This window comes from Colletotrichum fructicola (genome assembly GCF_000319635.2).
Source record: "Colletotrichum fructicola Nara gc5 chromosome Unknown KSG_Nara_v1_contig06, whole genome shotgun sequence".
NCBI classification, from domain to species: domain Eukaryota; kingdom Fungi; phylum Ascomycota; class Sordariomycetes; order Glomerellales; family Glomerellaceae; genus Colletotrichum; species Colletotrichum fructicola.
This window is the reverse complement of record NW_027094056.1, coordinates 382429-401188: the sequence shown is the minus strand read 5'-3', so window position 1 is coordinate 401188 and position 18760 is coordinate 382429. Positions and strand designations below refer to the sequence as shown.

Below are 18760 nucleotides of genomic sequence, written 5' to 3'. Positions count from 1 at the left end.
CGTGTGAAACCTGACTAAGGAAGGCGTATCCGAATGAGTCGCACATTCCTGAAACGTTGGGCATGAAGGGCGAGTACCATTGAACTCTGCTGTTCGAGCTGGCATGATCCTCACTAATATTGTCGGCCACCTTACCTCATGGACACTCGTCTTCGTCAGGGAGTGATAATGAACTAATGCATCCCGTCGAAACCCAAACTACCTACAAACCAGCGATGCTCCACTGTAATCTAGAGGATCACGATGGTTTGATACTAGAGGTTGTCCACTTAAGCTGAGCTTTATGCGACTTGTCAACACCACAGGTGTTGCTGTCATTCTGATTTCCTTTTGCCCCATGTTCTTCGCGAGGTAGTCAAACATCATGGCCGTTACGACATTGGCGGCCTTATTTCCGTACCTCCTAGTGAACGAGATATCCAAAGAAAGATTAAACAGTCGTTCAACACGTTGCAATGTACTCCATAATGGATCCAATTTTGTCATATTATTACAGACGTATGGATGTATGCTTCCATTGGCATACCGCCCATGATTGTCGACTCCAAGTTGGTGCATCTTTGTTTGTACGTTGTCGGCCACTCAAACAAATGTCTGGTTCCAAACCGCTTGTGCTACTAGTAATACATGGCCCAGGGCCAATTTATGTGTACTTTTGCCCCTGGCCCTGTCAAACCGACTGTGCCTCGAGGAGATCCCGAACGCCGCTGATGCTTCCTCCGCAAGATCACGCAATAGGTATTAATCGCGACTATTCCGTACATGACAAAAGAAATGCTATGGAGCTTGCTTGTCATTTGTTAAGCAGCCCATTCAACCACCTCCAAGGCGCACATGACAAGCACCAAGGTTGACGGAAGGATCCTGAAAAATCTGTTAGTTCTGTTGGAGGGTTCAAGTTGAGGGAGCAAACATACCAGATAACATAGCTCTGGAACAGGATACGAGACATCACACCCTCGTAAACCTCGTTGATCTGGCAAATCTGTGCTAGTTGCAGAGCACTCGGCGCTCCGGTCAACAGGAAGCAGACGATGACGAAGATCGGGTCGTCCAAGATGCTGACGGGAACATACTTGGCAAAGATGGCCAAGATGGGGGTCATGATGAGAGTGGGCAGGAGCATTCGGCACATGAGCGACGCAACCAAAAGCTTAGTGCCGATCTGGTCTTCCTCGGGATCCCTGAGCTTCTCACTCTTCTGGGTGTTGCGGGCGAGGTTAGCTCCAAGAACCACCAGAATCAAGGGGACGGCAACACCACCGCTCGACTGAACGGCGTCGGTGAAGCTGTTCTTGATGAATGATCCCTCCTCGAAGAAGATCTTCTGCAGCGCGGGGACGGAGGCAACCACAACAGCGCAAAGCATGGCCCATAGCGGCGGGTTCATGAATTCCCACATGAAGTTGTAAAACTTTCCGGAGAATCGGTTAAGGGCGACCAAAATGACCTTGATGGGCTCGGGGAGGCTGTTGAAAAGTCTCGCGAAGAAGCTAGCCGTAGACTTCTTGCTCCTAACGATGGCGTTGTTCATAGCATTTTTAGCGCGGGTAGGGTAGCCCTTAACGCCCTCGGGAATGTCGGGTGTATCCGTGTTACGAATGCGAGGGAAAGACGATATCTCATCGTCGCTTCCATTGAAAACGGGATGGTTGCCGTTCAGAGGTGCCAAGCCGTTAGTCTTCATAGGCTTCTTGGGGAGGTATTCGTCGTCCTCATCCTCGGTATCGGCGGGGGAAGCTCTCGATCTGCTAGCCACTGGAGTGCGACCGGCGGGCTCGTAGTTGGACAGGTCGCTACTGGAGGGACTGCGAGAGGTGGCTGCGTCGTCTTGGTCATACTCGTTCAGAAGGGGCGCAGTCTCTCTGTCTCCGTCATACTGTCCCTCCTCGACCCGCTCGTCTTGGTACTCGGGGTACTTATCCTTCGGAGCGAGCAGAACGTGGTAGCCCCAACTCCAGCGGACCAGCTGGCCAAGCTGCTGGAAGATCAACAGGTACAGAATACCACGTGCGCCAACCTCATCATCATTGTCTCCGGGAATCTTGTCCCAATGCAATCCCTTGATCGTCTGGGAAAGGGACAGGACCAGGGAGATGGGCAATGAGTTGGAGTTGCCGAAGACTCCCATGGCCGTGACGAAGTTTGAGGCGCGGCGGTTGAAGCCGAACAGACGGGCGACGACAGTAGCCACGAGCCATGAGACCATGGTTTGGATGACGAAAATAATGGGAATGACGGCAAGGTCGAGCAGCTTGTCGGCGTTAAGTTGCGATGCTAGCTTGGTGAAGACTGCGACTTGTCAGTATGGGTAAAACAGGCGCCAATATGTGCAGGAGATACATACTAAGACAAGGCGTGAAGAGCATGACATTGAGGTTGGCCAAGAACTTCTGCTTCTCGGCATCAAAGTGGCCAAGCCGGGCAATAACATAGCCCGGCAAGCTTACACACACGACCTCGAGAACGGCCTCGAAGACGAGAAGGACCAGGTGGCCCAGGGACGGGTGAGAATCGTGCGCCTTCTCAAGGGCAAGGAGAGGCATCTCGTATACGTTCTGAGCCATGCTGGCTAGCCGATACGACGCCGGAGACGTCAGGTATTGTTGGTCCATGGCGACTGGAGGTCGGTAGCGGACGATGAATGGATTGGACGTTTGTAGCGGCAACGGGGGACGTCGACAGAAAAGGACGGCGGACCGGAGGACCGGCGCAAGGTCGTCGTTGCAAGGAGAACGGCCCTCGGCGATGTAGAGGTGCTCTTAGGCTCCTTGAATGGAGGCTTGGCACGGTGCGCGTGGGCCTCTATCGCCAAGCTAGGCGAAGTCTAAGCTGGCAAGCAGATGTTGTGTGTGGTTTCGGGAGGGCAGGCGATGGGACGATGCGCCTGGCAGAGTTTGGGGTATCGCGATTGCAATTGGATATGAGTGTGAGAGCGAAGCTTCGCAGTAAGAGTTCTCGTTCGGTTCGGAGAGGGGTTCTCGGATTATCGGTGGTAGGAATCGGGCCTCCAGAGTAGAGTTCGGCCTTTTCCACAAGTTTGCGACGATGCTTTCATTCTCTGGCCGACAGAGACATTAGGAAAGTAATATTCGGCAACGGGGGAGAATCGGAGATGGGTTCGATAAGAGGACCTCGACGGCAGGAGGAGGTGTGGGAGGGAGGAGAATGGATTGGTTGGTAAAGCACGAGGCGAATGGGCAAGATAGGAAGAAGCAGGAGGGAGGGACGAGAACGACCGAGAGCCAGCCACAGACGGAGGGAGGCACGATGATATGGAGGAGGTGGGTAGATTGATAAAGAAAAAAAAGACGAGGGAGCTAATCCGGTCGCGCAAGACCAGACGGGACACACACAGCCAGCAAGGCAGGTAAGGTAGGTAGGTAGCGCACTGGACGGACCAACTCCAGGGATGTTGGCGGCTCCGAGAACCACTCTAGCGACAACTCACAGCGATGCGTCACTGTACAGCCCACAGGAAACACCTCCACGGAGACGTCTTTCTGGACGAGGTGGATGGGTCGAGTGGAAAAAGCAGGGGCCTAGACTTCAGACCGTAGCGGTTACGGTTGCGCATCGCGGTGGTTTAGCGAACATCAGCACGCTTCAGTCGGCCACCTAGCGTGACTGTTGGTCAGTGCCGTGTTCCACTGTTTCGAGGTGAGGTAAGGTGCTGTCAGGCTGCAGGCAGGCAGGACAGGGTAGACCAAGAACCTGGAAGGCAGGGAGGCCCCTAACCTTCCCCCCTCCCCCAGCAGCCCTGACGGTGGAACACCTCACCTCGCTGCAGCGCCAGAGGTGGGCTCGATTCGCCATTGCGCCGCCCGGAGACAGCTCCCGCTAGAAACGGCTGGCGCCCAATCAGAAGCCCCCATGGTGGCACGATGACGACCGACGTCGTCTGGTTCAGCAACTGATACCGAGTAGAGGCCGGGTATCCCAGCAGACAAACTCTGCATGCAAGGTACCCCGGCAATACTTGCTGTTGCCGTTTACTGTTGCTTCCCGCGCTGGAAATGGAACACAGGGCGAACCTCCCCCGTCACATCCATCCAGTGTCCCGTCGCCGTCACACGAGCACCGTCACTTACACCTCACCCTCGCACTCCATCTTCACCTATTATGCTTCGTGCACTGCCATTGCCGTCCCCTCAAGCAAGCACGCAAGGCATTCTCACCGGTGGCCAAAAAGCAAGACACGACAGCAACATCCCTAGACCGATACGAGGGCTGCTACAGGCCCGTGGCGGTTTTGATTGGGACACACGACAGGCCGGAAGAAGCGCCGCGCAGCTGATTACTGCCTCTTGGCGACGTGGGCGCAGCGGCGACGCGATATTCCTTGGCATCGACATGGTGAGTCTCATCGAACCTAAAGCTGAATGACGGACGCGGACGTGGCCCTCCACAACTCGACCGTTGTCTATCAATTTCCATTTTCACCTCCTATCACGTCCGCCAGCCAAGAAAATCTCCGTCACAGCACTTTACCAGAACCTTGCGCCTTGCTACAATTAACCTAACACCTTCGCGGTCCAGTTTTCGCCTCCGTTCGTTTGTGATTCATCCGTTGTCAGAAACTGTTGCACGAAGCGCCCAGTGCACACGGAGAAAACATTGCTCCCCGACGGTCGCTCCATCTGCGATACTACACCCAGCAGTCAGCGTCCTCTACCGTTTTCTCAGGCACACGCTCGTCATGCCACTGCACATATGCACGGCGGAGAGACACACATCCACCCGCCGGACATCTCCCGCAAGGTACGCCGCACGTCAGTTGGCCAGGTCGCATTCGATGGACGGCACAGCAGCACACCTCTGCACTTCCTGGCACTTTATCCGGCCAACCAGCACTCGCAACAACCCGTCCTCCGTTTCTTGATTCTCGACGCCATGAGTCCTCCTTGCCTGTTCCTGTTCCCCGATGCTGTTGATGTGCACCCGTCCGTCCACACTACTCAGGCACCCGACCCTGCGAAAGCTTACATCCTTTGCTGAGCTGACCTGACGGCCCCCACGGTTATTCTTCCCAGCGTTTTGCGCACGTCGCTGGGGTCCTGAGGGTGGATTGCCCGACTTCGCTGTTCAGCAGCATCAAGGCTCACGGGCTCAGGGGTCTTGCCGGCAGTTTAAGCTTGTTGTCCGCCAGCAGCAGGGACAGCGTCCTCGGCTGCGCTCACCTTTTGCGTCTACATAGTACAGCTCAACTTGCATAGAACAATCCGATGTGAGGCCCGTCGCGCTCAGAACCCCCCCGCCGCGGAACCCAACTTTGCCCACCTCAGAAACAGCGAATTTGCTAAATAACCGCAGATGACGATGCTTCTCTCAGGGTATATGCCTCTTCCACTCGTACAACACCACTGCCCGACCGCAGCCTGATCACAGCTTCACGCCCCCCATCATAGCGTATCAGATCTTGAACGAGATGGTCATCTCTTGCCGGAAAGCTGCGCTTCCACCCCGCCAAGGCTGATTTCAACACGGCAACCTCACGCGATGGTATGCTCAGCCGACTTGGCTGCCTCCTTTCGTCGGTTGGCATCCAATGTTTTTTTTTTCGCCTCAAGCCAAAGGGGCGTTTCTTGCGCGCATGGAACGTTATGCAACTACCCTTTTGATCTGATAAACTCCGCGGCTTTGACTGGACCCAGCAACGACATGTGGGGTCAAACAACCGCAGTTGATGCTGTTGAAGAGCCCATGAACACACCTCGTCTTTCATGATTGTGTTGTTAAGCAACTGGCAGAGAAGGCTTAGCAACATTGTTGTTGGTACAGTTGATGGACGACTGACAAGAAGACCTTCTGGCCCACATCGGTATAGACGCTGGCTCGAAATAACACAAAGTAGACGCATTACCATTGGAGACCGCGATGGACTTGGAGACGTAGGGGTTTCTTTGGTATTCGAGAATGGCGGAATCAGGTACGGTTTTACTACAACCATGGACGCGGGCACCAGAGACGGAAAGGTCCTCAACTAGTGTTGAGTGTTCCCTCGCCAGGGTTCTCTAAATTACGGACTTGACTGTTCTCGAGTACTCAAAACTGTGAAGAGAAAAAGTTTTCTTTTCTTTCTACTCTACTATCACCTATCAAACTGAGTTGTTTGTTTCTTCAGCTTCATGAAGATAGAGGCCTTTGACTGGGCCCCTGGGTAACGCTCATGTACATCATCGATTTCATCCAGCACGCGGTGCAAGCCGTGCTGAACAATCAACAATGGCAACAGCTGAAGGTAAGGTGCTCTCGCCTCGACTCGCTGTGATATTGATTCACCAGACTATGGTGAAAATCTCTGCCAGCTCCCCGAGCCGGTAAGATGATGGACCTCAAACAAAAACTTTTTTGCCAAACCAAACACCAAACTTGTGACCCATCAACTTGCTCATCACAAAACTCACCATACAGACTCGTTTCCCAAGCATCAAGACGGGCCAGAAGAGCGGTACCAACACCACTGGCAAGGAGGCCGGCGAGGCCAAGGACGCTCCCATCGATGGCAAGCCTGGCAACGCCACCTCCGGCAACGGAACCAGCTCCGACAAGTCCGGCAACAGTGACGGCAAGGGTGAGGGCGAGGAGGACGACGAGTTCCACGACACCCATGACACCGTCGTCACGGCTAACGACCCTCCCCGCCGCCGCGCCCCCCGCAAGAAGCCCGGCGTCGCCTCTGCGCTCGAGACCGCGGACGACGATAAGTACGACGACGCGTGGCTCCCCGAGTACGACGACGGCCCCGCCAACGAGAAGGTCGTTGACGGCGAGTGGGTTGCCGTGAAGAAGCCGAAGCCGACTCGCTAGAGTCGCATTCGACGCTCGTCCCAGAACGCGGATCGCGGATGATCACCGGCTACCCTGTGTCGCGACGCTGCTCTGGGCAGAAACGGACATGGGAGGGTGTTTGAGACTCATGGTCAAAGAGGTAGGTTTCTCACCACAGCCACAAACTTGTGTCAACGTCTGACAAACACGCAGCCCGGTCACCTGTTCCCAGTACTGCTGACTTGGGCGAGAATGATATCTCACCCAACAGTATCAACTATAATGATTCCAACCTGCCACCTGCACCAATTTCCCCCCTTGAGTAGTTCCCCAGCTACTCACGGAACTTATGGCTTCAAAGAAGACTTCTCGTATGTCCATCTACGCCTTCACATGATTAGTGTCCAAGAGACTGACGACCTGAAAAAGCGGGTTTAAGCTCTGCAAACTTCCTTTTCTCGCTCGTCCTTTCTGCTCTCGATACCCTTGATTGGCGTTCTCAGATTCGTTTCCCTCTGAGTAGTTCCCCAGCTACTCGGCAGATGAGATTCATTGCGCCAGTTTCCCCTTTGAGTGGTTCCCCAGCTACTCATGGAACTCATTGCGCCCAAAAAGACTTCTGGTATGTCCATTCCATGTCACACACCTGCTGCCCAAAATACTGACGACTCGAAAAGCGTGTTGAAGCTCTGCACATTTCCTTTTCTCGCTCGTCCTTTCTGCCCAAGATACCCTTGATAGGCGTTCTCACGCAATACAACTCGAGTCTTTACAAACACATCACGTGCTCCCATGTGTGACCTTGACGTAATGATCGCGATTTCCAAGTGCGACCCGACAACCAAGGCGTTACTAGCGGTGCCGCCGAAAATCAAATCGTAGATGAGGAGGGGAAGGGTGCCACGGGTTCAAGATCCATGATATCAATTCGCTTCAAACATGCATGCGGAAATGTCACTTTGCGGTTGATCACAAGCTGGATGGAAAAAGCCTGCCTTGGAGGCTACACTAGCATTGATGATTGTCGTAGCTGTAAAAGATCGACAACTAGACGTGGGGAGCTTCCTTCCCTCCTGCTCGCTTCAGAGGCCACTGGACTTAAGGTGAAACAGATGACAGATGTGGGGAGGGGGGGCCGATCTGTGCCACGACGCGACAAACCACATGGCTGATGACGCAGAGGGGATTGGCGGCGGAAGGTATGCCGATGACATGCCACCATCGACAATTCCTTTGCGTAGTCAGCTCAGTAAGCCCATCCCAAGAAAACTCGACCGAGGAACGGAACAGGAAGATTGGGCCATAGTTTGGCTGGCGAAGGGGCGACACTTTTTTCATGTTTCGAGGTTCCATTGACTTTTTGCAGAGGGCAGGGTTCTTGCCTGCCTGGGCAGGTCACTCTCTCTGATGACATGCAACTGTAACCCTTTGTTTTGACGGCATCCGGGGAGCCGCGGGTGGCTGTGAAGCAACCCCCCGTGGAGCTGGAGCACCAGAGTGAGGCGCAAAAGCAAGGGACCTGTGTTTAATGGGCATTCGGCAGTGTGAGGCTGAGCAAGACATCAGGGACCCTTATTTTCGCGAATGTTTTAAACTTTTGGTTTGCATGTGCGTTATGGCTATCACGACAATCATGGGCTTTCAGAGGTCGAGGAGGTGGGAATGGTGTTGTCGGACGTGGGGCCGTCGTGATGGGAGATTCGGATCGAAGATCAGGAGCTCTGCCACTCCGGTTGAGCCGTTTCGCAGGCTCTGGGAGGGCAAGGGGGGGATCGATCCGCTGGAGAGAAACATGCAGCAAGCAGCTCTGGGGTCTTGCCTGAGGTTCAGCAGTGCTGTAAATAAAACACCACACGAAGGTTGACGTTAGAAGCTGCAAGAAACCTGACCAGATGGATGCGAGCGACTACGGATCAGATGCCGGTTGGTAGCCAGACGTTGCAATGATGTCAGGCGGAAGAGATCGTCCGGTGTTCTGATAAGATAATGGACCGTTGGATTGGATTATGTAAGGTTGATGTCGTCTTTTTCTGGGATCTTGATTGAGCTGAAGGCGAGGCGGTGGAAGATTGGCATGAAGCACCAGGCATATCCGTCCCTTCTAGGGAAGAAATGCAAAAAAAAAATGTGCGGTGCATAGCAATGATGCAAAATCAATCTGCCTTCCCTTGTGATAGCATCGTCCCATATGTTGAGGTCTAGTCACTTGGGGCTAGCGGCCCCGAGAGAGCATCATGGTCCCTTCCCCCAATGGAGCGAACGTGGAGGAATAACGTCAGTGGGGTTCACTTTTTCTAACAGTCTGGTGGGCGCTTTGGACACCTGACGGTTCGTCGTCGTTGTCGCCAACCGGCCGGCCTGTCCCATGGATCCCATGGCGCCATACCATGAAGCGAGCTTTCGCGGGAAATTTGTTTCTCGGGTCAAGCCACAATTTTTTTTCTCGTCCTTCGTCTCCAACCCGCCGACTGTCAACAACGTCATCGGTGCTGGTCCAGCGAATTGCGAGACGGATTGACGCAGCGGAGGGACAGGGGTTGGGGGTTGGGGTTGGGGGCTGGAAGGGGGGCCACGCTAAGTACTTTCGACGGTAAAGCTCCAACTTGGGGGAGAGGATCCATCAAGCCTGGGAGCTTTCCTCTGCGTAGTCTAGTGTTGCTGTCTCGAGCTCCCGATGGCCCGATTACTGGTCGAGGAAGGACGAGTTGTCATGCGCAGGCCCGTTCTTTGGAGCCTTTGGCGCGGTAGTTTGGCGGGCTTGGACACATTGACGATGGGCGCCAAACGGGGATGCTTCTACTTCCATCTCGTCCATGCTCGAATCTAGCCGTCCATCGACCTCGTCCTCGTTTCCCCTCGTCCTCGGTTCGGCTTATTCCAGTGTCCAACAGCCAATCGTTTCTGCTGCCTTCATCAGGTAAGCCTCCTCCGGTAGTGAAGAGAAGAATTTGTAAGTGCCTGGTGGGGTTGAGCAGCACGCAGCCGTACCCAACTATGTGTGTGTGTTAGACAAAGGCGAGACATGCCCGCCCCAAGGTCCGATAGCTGTTGCTTGTTTTCTGCCCCTTGTGGGAATAGTGGCGTCTCCCGGCGGCCAGGTTACATCACCAGCCGAATCGGAGAGCCGTAGTCTGACGGTTGCTATTTCCAGAAACATTTATTGAGGAAACGCTGTACAGACGCAGAGTACTACCAAGTATTGGCTGTCGTCTGTGCTACTTGGGGGTGGAGGAGGATGAGGGCTTCATTGGGGCATGCACGTTGAGATGTGAGATGTGGTGCGTGGAAAACCTTGCCAACGTCCCTGCCGTGGTCCCTTCCAGCAGCCTGCCGGTACGCAATATCCCCAGGGGCCTGCGCGTCCCGGCGGATGAGATTGGTGCGACGGAGGGAGGACCCGTGGACGTGGAAGGCCTGTCAAGGACGTGAAAGCAAGGTATGGTCCATGGACAGGGCCCTTGTTGTGGCTGCTCCAGACTCCAGTGCTGTCAACATGCGCGAGACTTGACTGAGTGGTGATATGCGGATGATTGGAGGGGAAAGCAGGAGTGGGCTCCGAAATGTCGCAGTACGACACAAACGTCCACCGTCCTGGAATGGGCGCTGGGTGAACTTGGACAGGCTGGGCGGTGATGCAGGTGGCGGTGCACCGGATGGTCGAAGGGCGGGAGTTGCATATGCAAGTTGTCCAGGGTTTGGGATGGCAATATGCAGCAGAGTCTGGGACAGTTGGAGCTCGTCAAGCTTCATTTGGAGAATGTGTTTGCTTCTTTCTCGCCCAAGCTCAACCCCGGGACCTTACTACGGTACTTCGTGTCTGTGAGCATGAATGCAAAATCGGAAGATGTTGCCAGCCCTACTTACTATTGAAAAAAGGGTAGCACTGGAAGGGAAGACGGCGTAATAATTAGGTAGACCTGACAGAGCCGGTTGGGTTCCCACCAAGAAAGAATGGCATGGAACTGTTTCTTCTCGATACCTGAAGCAGCCGAGTGAGTGAGTGAGGGTGGATGACATGAGAGGAGCTCTTTGATAGAAAGACGACATGGGTGTACCTTGGTGCATGTACTCCGCTGCCAATAAATTGCGGCAGAGGCACCCGCCAAACGGCCTGGGCACATGTACCGATACTCCGGACGCAGAACGTTAGCTAAGTCGAGGCGGGCTGTCGGTGTCATTGAATTATTATGATATCTGCATCGCCTTGCGTCTCGTTTCCATCTTTGCCAGAGCAAACCTGATCAGGCGCAGGGTACACTTCTCGTGTTTCTCCCTCTTCAGCATCAACATCCCCATCATCGTCTATTTTTGCTGTATCCCACAATTCAAGGGTCTTCCAGGGACACGTTATCTTCCCTGGCCTTTACGGACACCATATATGAACGGCTAGTTCGCCCCCAACGACCATCCCGATCCCGTCTGAACTGCTACTGCCCACACGACCACCCGCAACCACAACCACAACCTTTGGCCCAGTCTCTGCGCACAGAACTGGTTGAGCCTGGTTATTACCGACACCAGTCCGAACCTACTACCATACCTACCGAGCATCCTGTCCTGTCCACGCCTAGGTACTCCATTGGAGCCGGACGGCCTAGCATCTAGATCTAGTCGGTGAGCCGCATCCTCTCTTCAGCTTTACCGGGGGTTTTGTCGAGATATCACATTGTCATTACTCGAGCCTCTCTCTTTCCCATGCCCTGTGTCTTACCTCCTCTACCCAACTCCATATCCCACTGCCCAATGGTTCGATTCATGCCCAACCCTCTACCTATTGGAGACGCTTCCTTCCTGCCTCGAAGTTTATTTGGGGTCCTCAAAGGCCCAGCGGCAAGCTGTTCCCATGTATGGGCCTTTCCTGGGAGGGAAGGGACTTTCAGTCTTTTCCTCTGTCGCTCCTTCCCATTCTCCATCTGCGCACCTCCCATCACCCAGCAAGCAGCATGAGGTAAGGCAGGTACTGCGGGGTATCTCTTGCGGTGTTTGACTCCCATCGGCAAGCATCAGCCAATGGCTGGGCCCGGCGGCACCCTGGCACTTTCTTCAAGCTGCTGGCGGTACTTGGAGGTACCTTACCTTACTTGCAGGTTAAAGGAAAGTGCGGCAGCAGGGGAGGTACCTACCTACTGTACCTATCTCACTGCTCAGTACGGATCCAATACCTGCCCGGCGGCTGCCATTTGTGACGTTTGCACCAAAATTGCATTGCGAATTCGAACCCATTGCGCTCGTCTAAATTCTGTTCCCCGCCATTGTCTCTTTTCAGGCTCTGCTTCCTTTGCCTACCTAGTGGAGGGAAATCATCATAACCTGACTGTCGGCCTCTTCTCTGTGGTCGGTCTCTGGTCTACCTCTGCCTCTGCATCCGACTCTCACCTTTTTTTTTTTTTTTAAATTCCACCTTGCTTGCACCTTGAACCCCCGTCCGTCGCCCTACTCTCTCTTCCTACTCCGTCTCTCGTTCTTTTTAGGTGCGCCCATCCCACATTCAGCATCCTCCCGTTTGCTTTTCTTCATCTTTACCTCTCGTTGCTTTCCATATTTCTTCGGTTGTCCGGATCCTTTGCTTACAAAAGAAACACAGTCATCGAACAGACCCAAAAAGTCAACGAGACCCCCCAACAAATTGCTCGGCCTGGCCGGTCTAGCCCGTCGGCGCATTCTCAGTCCGATCGCAATTCGACCCGACTTAGAGTTTGCCCTTGCCACCGCCCCGGTCGCAACCCCGACCCGAGTGCGCAGCAGGCCACACTATCCAAACCGCCGCGTCTAGAACCCCGCGGCAGCTCGCTACTACCCCCAACTTTTCGATCTCTTGCCACCGCTCGCTGCTGAGCGATCGGTTGACACCATACCAATTCGCGACCCTCGCGGCCGACATCACGATACTACGAACACCTATCTACCGCCCGGCTGACTCTCTCCTGCGAACGATTCCAGTGCTCATCCGTCACATGCTGCCTGCGCCGTAGGACCACCCCGACGACTTCAACCATCCCCCCCTCTCTTTTCCCCCACGTTATCTGCCCGTCATCGTGATCCTCGTCACCGCCTCGAGGATAGCCTCTATTTCGTCATGGCAGACATCAACACCCCCGACTCCTTCCCGGCCACTCCTGATGGCTTGGTCGATCGAGATGGCCTCAGCAGTCCCGCATCGCCCGGTTCTGCCGACTCCTCCGAGGCCAGCACCCCGCTCGAGGCACCCTCTGATAGCATGTCCGACATCCCCAAACGCGTCCCCTCGCTGCGAACCGTCTCCGACCCCCAGAACATGACGCCCTCGTCGACACCGCTCGGTATGCTGAGCCACGCACGCCGACCCCCGCCGACCGCCTCAGTCATGACAGGAAGCATGGGCAGCGGTGCTATGAACGACATCATGGCAAAGGCGCGCGCTCTGCACGCTCAGCGAATGGGCAAGCCCGCCAGCACGAATCCTCCTCCCAACTCAATGTCGGGTAGCCCCGCTTCTCCCGTGCCTCGGCAGGGCTCGCCCGGTCTTTCCATGCCTGGAGGCGTCCCCGGTGGTTTGAAGTTGCCCGGCGGTTTGCCCGGCGGCCTGCCCGGTGGTATGGCGCGACCTTCACCTGCAGGCATGCCTCGCTCCGCGCCCGTTATCAAGACGAAGCCATCGCTTGCCGACAGGCGGCGTCCCCAAATGAAGCTGTCAGACATGGGAGGAGGCCCCTCGCCAGCATCACCGACGCCGAAGCTGTCAGACATGCAAGGTTCCAATGGAGGTGCCACGAATGGAACGCAGGGATCAAAAATGGACGATTTCAAAAAGTACATTGACTCGGAAAAGGGCTGGATCACGTTCGATGGCGCCGCAACCATTACCAAGACCGGTGTGAATTTTGCCAACGGCACAGCCTTCACTATCTCACTAGACGAGGTAGAGGTTATGGACGAACTTGGCAAGGGAAACTACGGCACTGTCTACAAGGTCAGGCATACGAAGCCACGAGCGCCCCGATTTGGAACCGGCCTGAGTGGATTCAAGCATGCCAATCTGAGTACATCGCACTCAGATCCCTCGCCCGTGCGGGGCGATGACTCGGCAGTGACATCTCTGTCGGTGTCAGAGGGAGCGACTGGGAGAGTCATGGCCATGAAGGAAATCAGGCTAGAACTTGAAGAGGCCAAGTTCACGACGATCCTCAAGGAGCTGGTCATTTTGCACGAATGCGTTTCGCCGTACATCATCGACTTCTATGGCGCATTTTTCCAGGAAGGTGCCGTCTACATGTGTATAGAGTACATGGATGGAGGTTCCATCGACAAGCTGTATACCGGCGGCATCCCCGAAGGTGTCTTGCGCAAGATCACGTATTCGACGGTCATGGGTCTGAAGTCTTTGAAGGATGAGCACAACATCATTCACCGCGACGTCAAGCCCACGAATATCTTGGCCAACACCAGGGGCCAAGTCAAGATTTGCGATTTCGGCGTTAGTGGAAACCTTGTTGCCAGTATTGCCAAGACGAACATCGGTTGCCAGAGCTACATGGCCCCTGAGCGGATATCAGGAGGCGGAATGGCTGCCGGCGCGGACGGTACATACAGTGTACAGAGTGACATTTGGAGTTTGGGCTTGACCATCATCGAGTGCGCTATGGGACGGTACCCCTACCCGCCGGAGGTATCGTCAACCATCTTCAGTCAGCTAAGCGTGAGTTGTCCAAATTCCCTTCCGAGATTTAAACTGACCGTTTTCAGGCCATCGTTGAGGGTGAGCCCCCAGGCCTTCCCGAAGAGGGATACTCTACTACTGCGCACGATTTCGTCAAGAAGTGCCTGAACAAGGTGCCGAAGGAACGTCCGACATATGCCATGCTACTCCAACATCCTTGGATGCAGCCCTTCTCCAAGATTGAGACGATCGCCGAAGAGGCCGAAGAGGGTGAAGAAGCCGAGGCTGTTGCGGACGCGGTAGGCAAGATTTCGCTGTCGTCTGGTACCGAGGATGAAGAGGTCGCGGAGTGGGTGAAGTCGGTGCTTGATCGTAAGAGAAAAGGACTCGACCCCAGTGCCGCGTCACGCCCCGCCCTCCACGCCGCCCCGCTGGATAGTGTCAGCCCGACCGCGAGTCCTGCGGTGGGCTCGGAGAACAGGTTGGAATAGACGACGATGTCGTTGTAAGAAAAGCCCGAGGAGAACATAGCCCAAGCGGTTGGTGGGGAGGCTGATGATTTCCACAAAATTCCCATGCTGACCGAGCCGGCCTCTGTTGGCCTTTTTTTCCTCTTCTTCCTATTCACCAACCCCCTACGGACCATTTTTATTTGTTTTCTCGTTTTCATACCCTCAATCCAAGTATTCTACGTTTGCATCATCAGCATATATCACTGGTTGGCAAGGAGTGTCTGCTTTGTTTGACGAGAGATCTCTTTGCCTTCGCGTATCCTCCTCTTTTATGAACGGCAAAACACTTACAGCACTCTGGTCGCCCAGTATACGACATGGACGGCGTTCTTCCAGACTTGGTTTGCATTTACTTTTGATTTTTGCTCTTTCCGCCCCGAAAGTTGACGCTTATGATGGGAGAATGGGTCTGTACGTGGCGGGGCGGTCTTCTTGTTATCACTGGAAAGGGATGGGAGGAAGTTTCATGACGTTTATACACGACAAGAAGAATAGTAAGATGAGAAAGACAAAAAGACCATGGTATCTGAAACGATGAGATATGTGTGTTTGTACGTGCTGTGAATGGGAGACTTGGTGGAGTGTGAATGTGTCCGTGGCGAATGCGTAAAACGAGTATGTGAGCGAAGAATTTGGTGTTGGTGTGACGGCAATCGAGCTGATTCTTAACACGCACAGTCATGAGGATTTCCGTATGTACCATATGGACAAGTAACATGAGTATGGTGACAATAATTTAAGACAGGAATAAGGAACTCGCCGGCCTCACATTTTCAACGTATCAGATTCATCAAGTTCTAGTACTCACATTCAGTACTTACCATCATTGCGTAAGGACACCTACATCAAGCGGCAAGCGGATGAGTTAACGGATGAGAATAATTCATCGAAGTTCCGGACATGGTTGCAGTTCTTCAAGATGGTGGCATTGCCAGGTCAGCATTTAATGATATAATTATTTGTATTAAACTGGGCAATGACTATCCGCGGATAGCCTCGCTCAGTCAGGGCATGCCCATGCGCCAAGCCAAAATACGTAGGTGGGTGGATGCGTTACTTTCAACGCCGCCGGGAATGCAAAAAAAAGAAGAAACAGTCGTAAGTACATCATGCGCTCTGGATATCAACAGTCCTGCAAACTTCCCTTGCCCGCCATACCAAACTCCAGTGCCAAGGGAATGATCCATCTCGGTTCGTCCGTGTGTGTTTATTGTTTTTGTGTATTGCATTGTGTAAGGTTTTAATGTCTTGTAAGTGGTGTCCTGCTTCCCGTGGAAGATGGCGATGCAGCGAATGATTTAGCTGTAGTCCTCCTTGACACGGTGGCCGGAGTTGACGTCGAAGGATCTGCGGCTGCGCACGCTGCGCTTGCGGCTGAATCTGCTAGGTCCCTTGTGGCCCTTGTCGCCGCGGATGCCGATAAAGAAGAGAAAAGTCGCAATGAACAGAGCCGCCCAGGCGCCCCAGCTGAAGCCGAAAGCATAGGTACCGATTTCGGCATCGCGGCCTGCGACTCGGAATGCGTTACGGGCCTTAACGAAGGTGGCACTGCAGAAAGAAAGTTAGCGTGATGCTTGCTTCAAGATCCGAGCAGGGGAGAAACGTACGTCATGAGAGAGACGGCGATGCTGAGGAAGAACAAGGCGGCGGCTGATACCATGAAGGCCAACGCGGATCCGAGTCTACCGCAGCAAGCGAGGAAGCTGCCGAACCAGGCGATGACGGTAAAGAACAGGGCGATGAGGTAGGTGACCCAGCCGAAGCGCCACAGGTAAAAAAATTCGGTAGATGTGGTATCGCCACCGTGGCCGCCCTCGAGGGCGGGGGGTACGTTGGCCGCGTTTTGGTTCCAGGCCCAGCCGAAGGCCGGGGCGGGCCAGGGACCCCAACAGCCGGTGTTCTGGTCATTGCAGTAGTAGAAGTAGGTCCATCTCGTCACATCGCGGGCGCCGGTAATGCCTGCCGTTTTGGCTTCGAGGAAGTAGGTTTTGTTCAAGGGTGCGGTGTCTTTGACGCCAGAAAGAATGACGAACATCAAAAGAACAATCGACCCCGAGAGGAAGATGATGGAGGCTAGGCCGAGGCCGGCTTCTGGAATGGGTATTAGTCGTTGGACTGCGAGGTATTGCGGGGGGAAGGGAAGACAAGGGACGAAGGACTCACGTTTTACCATTGTTGCGGCTGTTTGATATGGACTCTGTTGAGGATGTAGATGCTTTGCGATGGCTGGGGGAGGACTGTTTTCGAGGGTGGTGGTCTGGGATTTGTACTCAGCGGATGTTTTGCCTGACGGGAGCTAGGCGATGTTGCGCAATGGAGTGGATCTTGGGGAGGACGGGGGAGGGGGTAGGGGAGCCGGCACACACGAGTAATTCACGGGTTTGCCTTGGCCTGGAGGGGAGGGTACTCACCGGATTCGCAGAGAATGTTTCAGTTCGGATGGGGGGAGCTAGGACAGCTCTGTGTCTCTTGTTGCTGCGTGTGTTTCTAAGTGATTGCAACCCTCGTTCTCGGCCGAAGATGCTGTTGGTCCCAGAGTGTGAATGGGTAGGGATGGTCGGGTGGTGTTGTATTCGAGCCGGATGTTGCTGCTTCTAGGTGTTTCGGCTGGATGAAGCGATGGGACCAGGCCGAGATGTTGGAGGATGGGAGAGAAAAAAGAGAGAAGAAGAGGATTGGATGACGGGCGAGCAATCAGATGATGCAAAGCCAGCCCAGGTTACGTGTGCCGGGATGCGAAGCCAAACTAGCGGGGAGAAAGGAACCCCCCTGCTGGTTTTGTTTCTCTGCTCTTTCCCACTGCTTCACCTCGGTCTAGCCTTACTGCCTAGGTCTCTGCTAGTGCAGAGCAGATGGAGGTAGGTACCTTCCAGGTTAGCTTGCAGCTTGGGCAGCTTCGGTGCTGGGATGCACCTAACGACTGGCGGTTTCCCACCGGCGGACAGCGCATCGTGGACCCGACCATGACCATGACGACACCACCGAGCCACTGCCGGGCCCACACTGTGGGCAATGCCCTGCTGGACGGGGCATGGCACAGTCAGCTTTCAGGCGCAAACAGTGCAGCCTCCACCGCACCACAGAGTCCAGCGGGTCCAGCCATCTTCCCTGCCCCGACGTCATCCTCTGATCAAAGCGGACCAACACTGTTTTTTTTGCTCTCCTCTCCTCGCCTGCGTCCTTGTCGTCTGCCTTCTTTCCCCCCTCCAACGGGCCAACCACATCTGGCGCCTCGGAGAAGTGCGTTTGAAGCTGGCCCTAGGTTCACGTTGGATGTTTCCGGCGTGAGCACTACCTTTGAGCTAAAACCGAGTCGTTCGCGACAAGGCTCTGGACATGGCACCATGGGTCATCGAAATAAGGTCGTCGTCCATGACAATTAGGATGGCCGGGACTGACTAGGTTTTGCTGGCGTTCGGATGGACGTCTCGTCTGTTCCCGCTGCTGAGCTCCCGCCTCTTTCAACTTCATCATCCTGCTTCTTCCTCCAGCTCAGGCAGGTGCTCGAGCTTCCGTCTGCCAAAGCGGACGGTTGGCGGTGAACGGATAATCCCATCAACCACCCCATCCCTGGGACGAAACATCCCCTGCCAGAAGGCTTATCACCTGCACCAGACGCAGGGTCTCGCAGCAGAAAAATATGCACGTCGGCACAGAACATCTTGCTTTCTGCCCTTCTCTTCCAAGGCCAACCGCAGCACCCGCAGCACCCCTGGTCGTTTTGTTGGTGGGATCTTCTCCAGGACCCTTCCACTAGAGCCTGATCTGCGGTGTTCGCGCTGCCAACTACCGCAATCTGCGCTTCCTGACCAAAAACGGCCTCCCGAAATTGCGCCGTCCC

At 54.6% G+C, this 18760-nt stretch overlaps 6 protein-coding genes across 6 annotated transcripts; 4 read left to right on the top strand and 2 right to left on the bottom strand.

Annotated features, from left to right (window-relative positions):
- Positions 1-800: 800 nt before the first annotated feature.
- On the bottom strand, positions 801-2615 carry CGGC5_v010375 (putative transporter; the record flags this gene model as incomplete). The annotated part of the gene is made up of 3 exons (XM_032021460.1): positions 801-864; positions 918-2292; positions 2348-2615. 3 exons carry the CDS (start codon positions 2613-2615, stop codon positions 801-803), a joined length of 1707 nt encoding a protein of 568 aa, XP_031881680.1.
- A 1738-nt stretch (positions 2616-4353) lies between these two features.
- On the top strand, positions 4354-4998 carry CGGC5_v010374 (uncharacterized protein; the record flags this gene model as incomplete). The annotated part of the gene is made up of 2 exons (XM_032021461.2): positions 4354-4356; positions 4540-4998. The coding sequence occupies 2 exons, from the start codon at positions 4354-4356 to the stop codon at positions 4996-4998; spliced, it is 462 nt and encodes a 153-aa protein (XP_031881635.2).
- A 1171-nt stretch (positions 4999-6169) lies between these two features.
- CGGC5_v010373 (uncharacterized protein) lies at positions 6170-6810 on the top strand (the record flags this gene model as incomplete). Its single annotated transcript, XM_032021462.1, has 2 exons — positions 6170-6241; positions 6415-6810. 2 exons carry the CDS (start codon positions 6170-6172, stop codon positions 6808-6810), a joined length of 468 nt encoding a protein of 155 aa, XP_031881634.1.
- A 310-nt stretch (positions 6811-7120) lies between these two features.
- Positions 7121-7509, top strand: CGGC5_v010372 (uncharacterized protein; the record flags this gene model as incomplete). The annotated part of the gene is made up of 3 exons (XM_066152339.1): positions 7121-7142; positions 7201-7393; positions 7449-7509. 3 exons carry the CDS (start codon positions 7121-7123, stop codon positions 7507-7509), a joined length of 276 nt encoding a protein of 91 aa, XP_066008275.1.
- A 5338-nt stretch (positions 7510-12847) lies between these two features.
- wis1 (Protein kinase wis1) lies at positions 12848-14898 on the top strand (the record flags this gene model as incomplete). Its single annotated transcript, XM_032021464.1, has 2 exons — positions 12848-14446; positions 14494-14898. The coding sequence occupies 2 exons, from the start codon at positions 12848-12850 to the stop codon at positions 14896-14898; spliced, it is 2004 nt and encodes a 667-aa protein (XP_031881629.1).
- Positions 14899-16217: 1319 nt separating this feature from the next.
- Positions 16218-17890, bottom strand: SUR7 (the record flags this gene model as incomplete). Its single annotated transcript, XM_066152338.1, has 5 exons — positions 16218-16467; positions 16527-17010; positions 17083-17176; positions 17331-17394; positions 17877-17890. The coding sequence occupies 5 exons, from the start codon at positions 17888-17890 to the stop codon at positions 16218-16220; spliced, it is 906 nt and encodes a 301-aa protein (XP_066008119.1).
- Between the last annotated feature and the right edge of the window lie 870 nt (positions 17891-18760).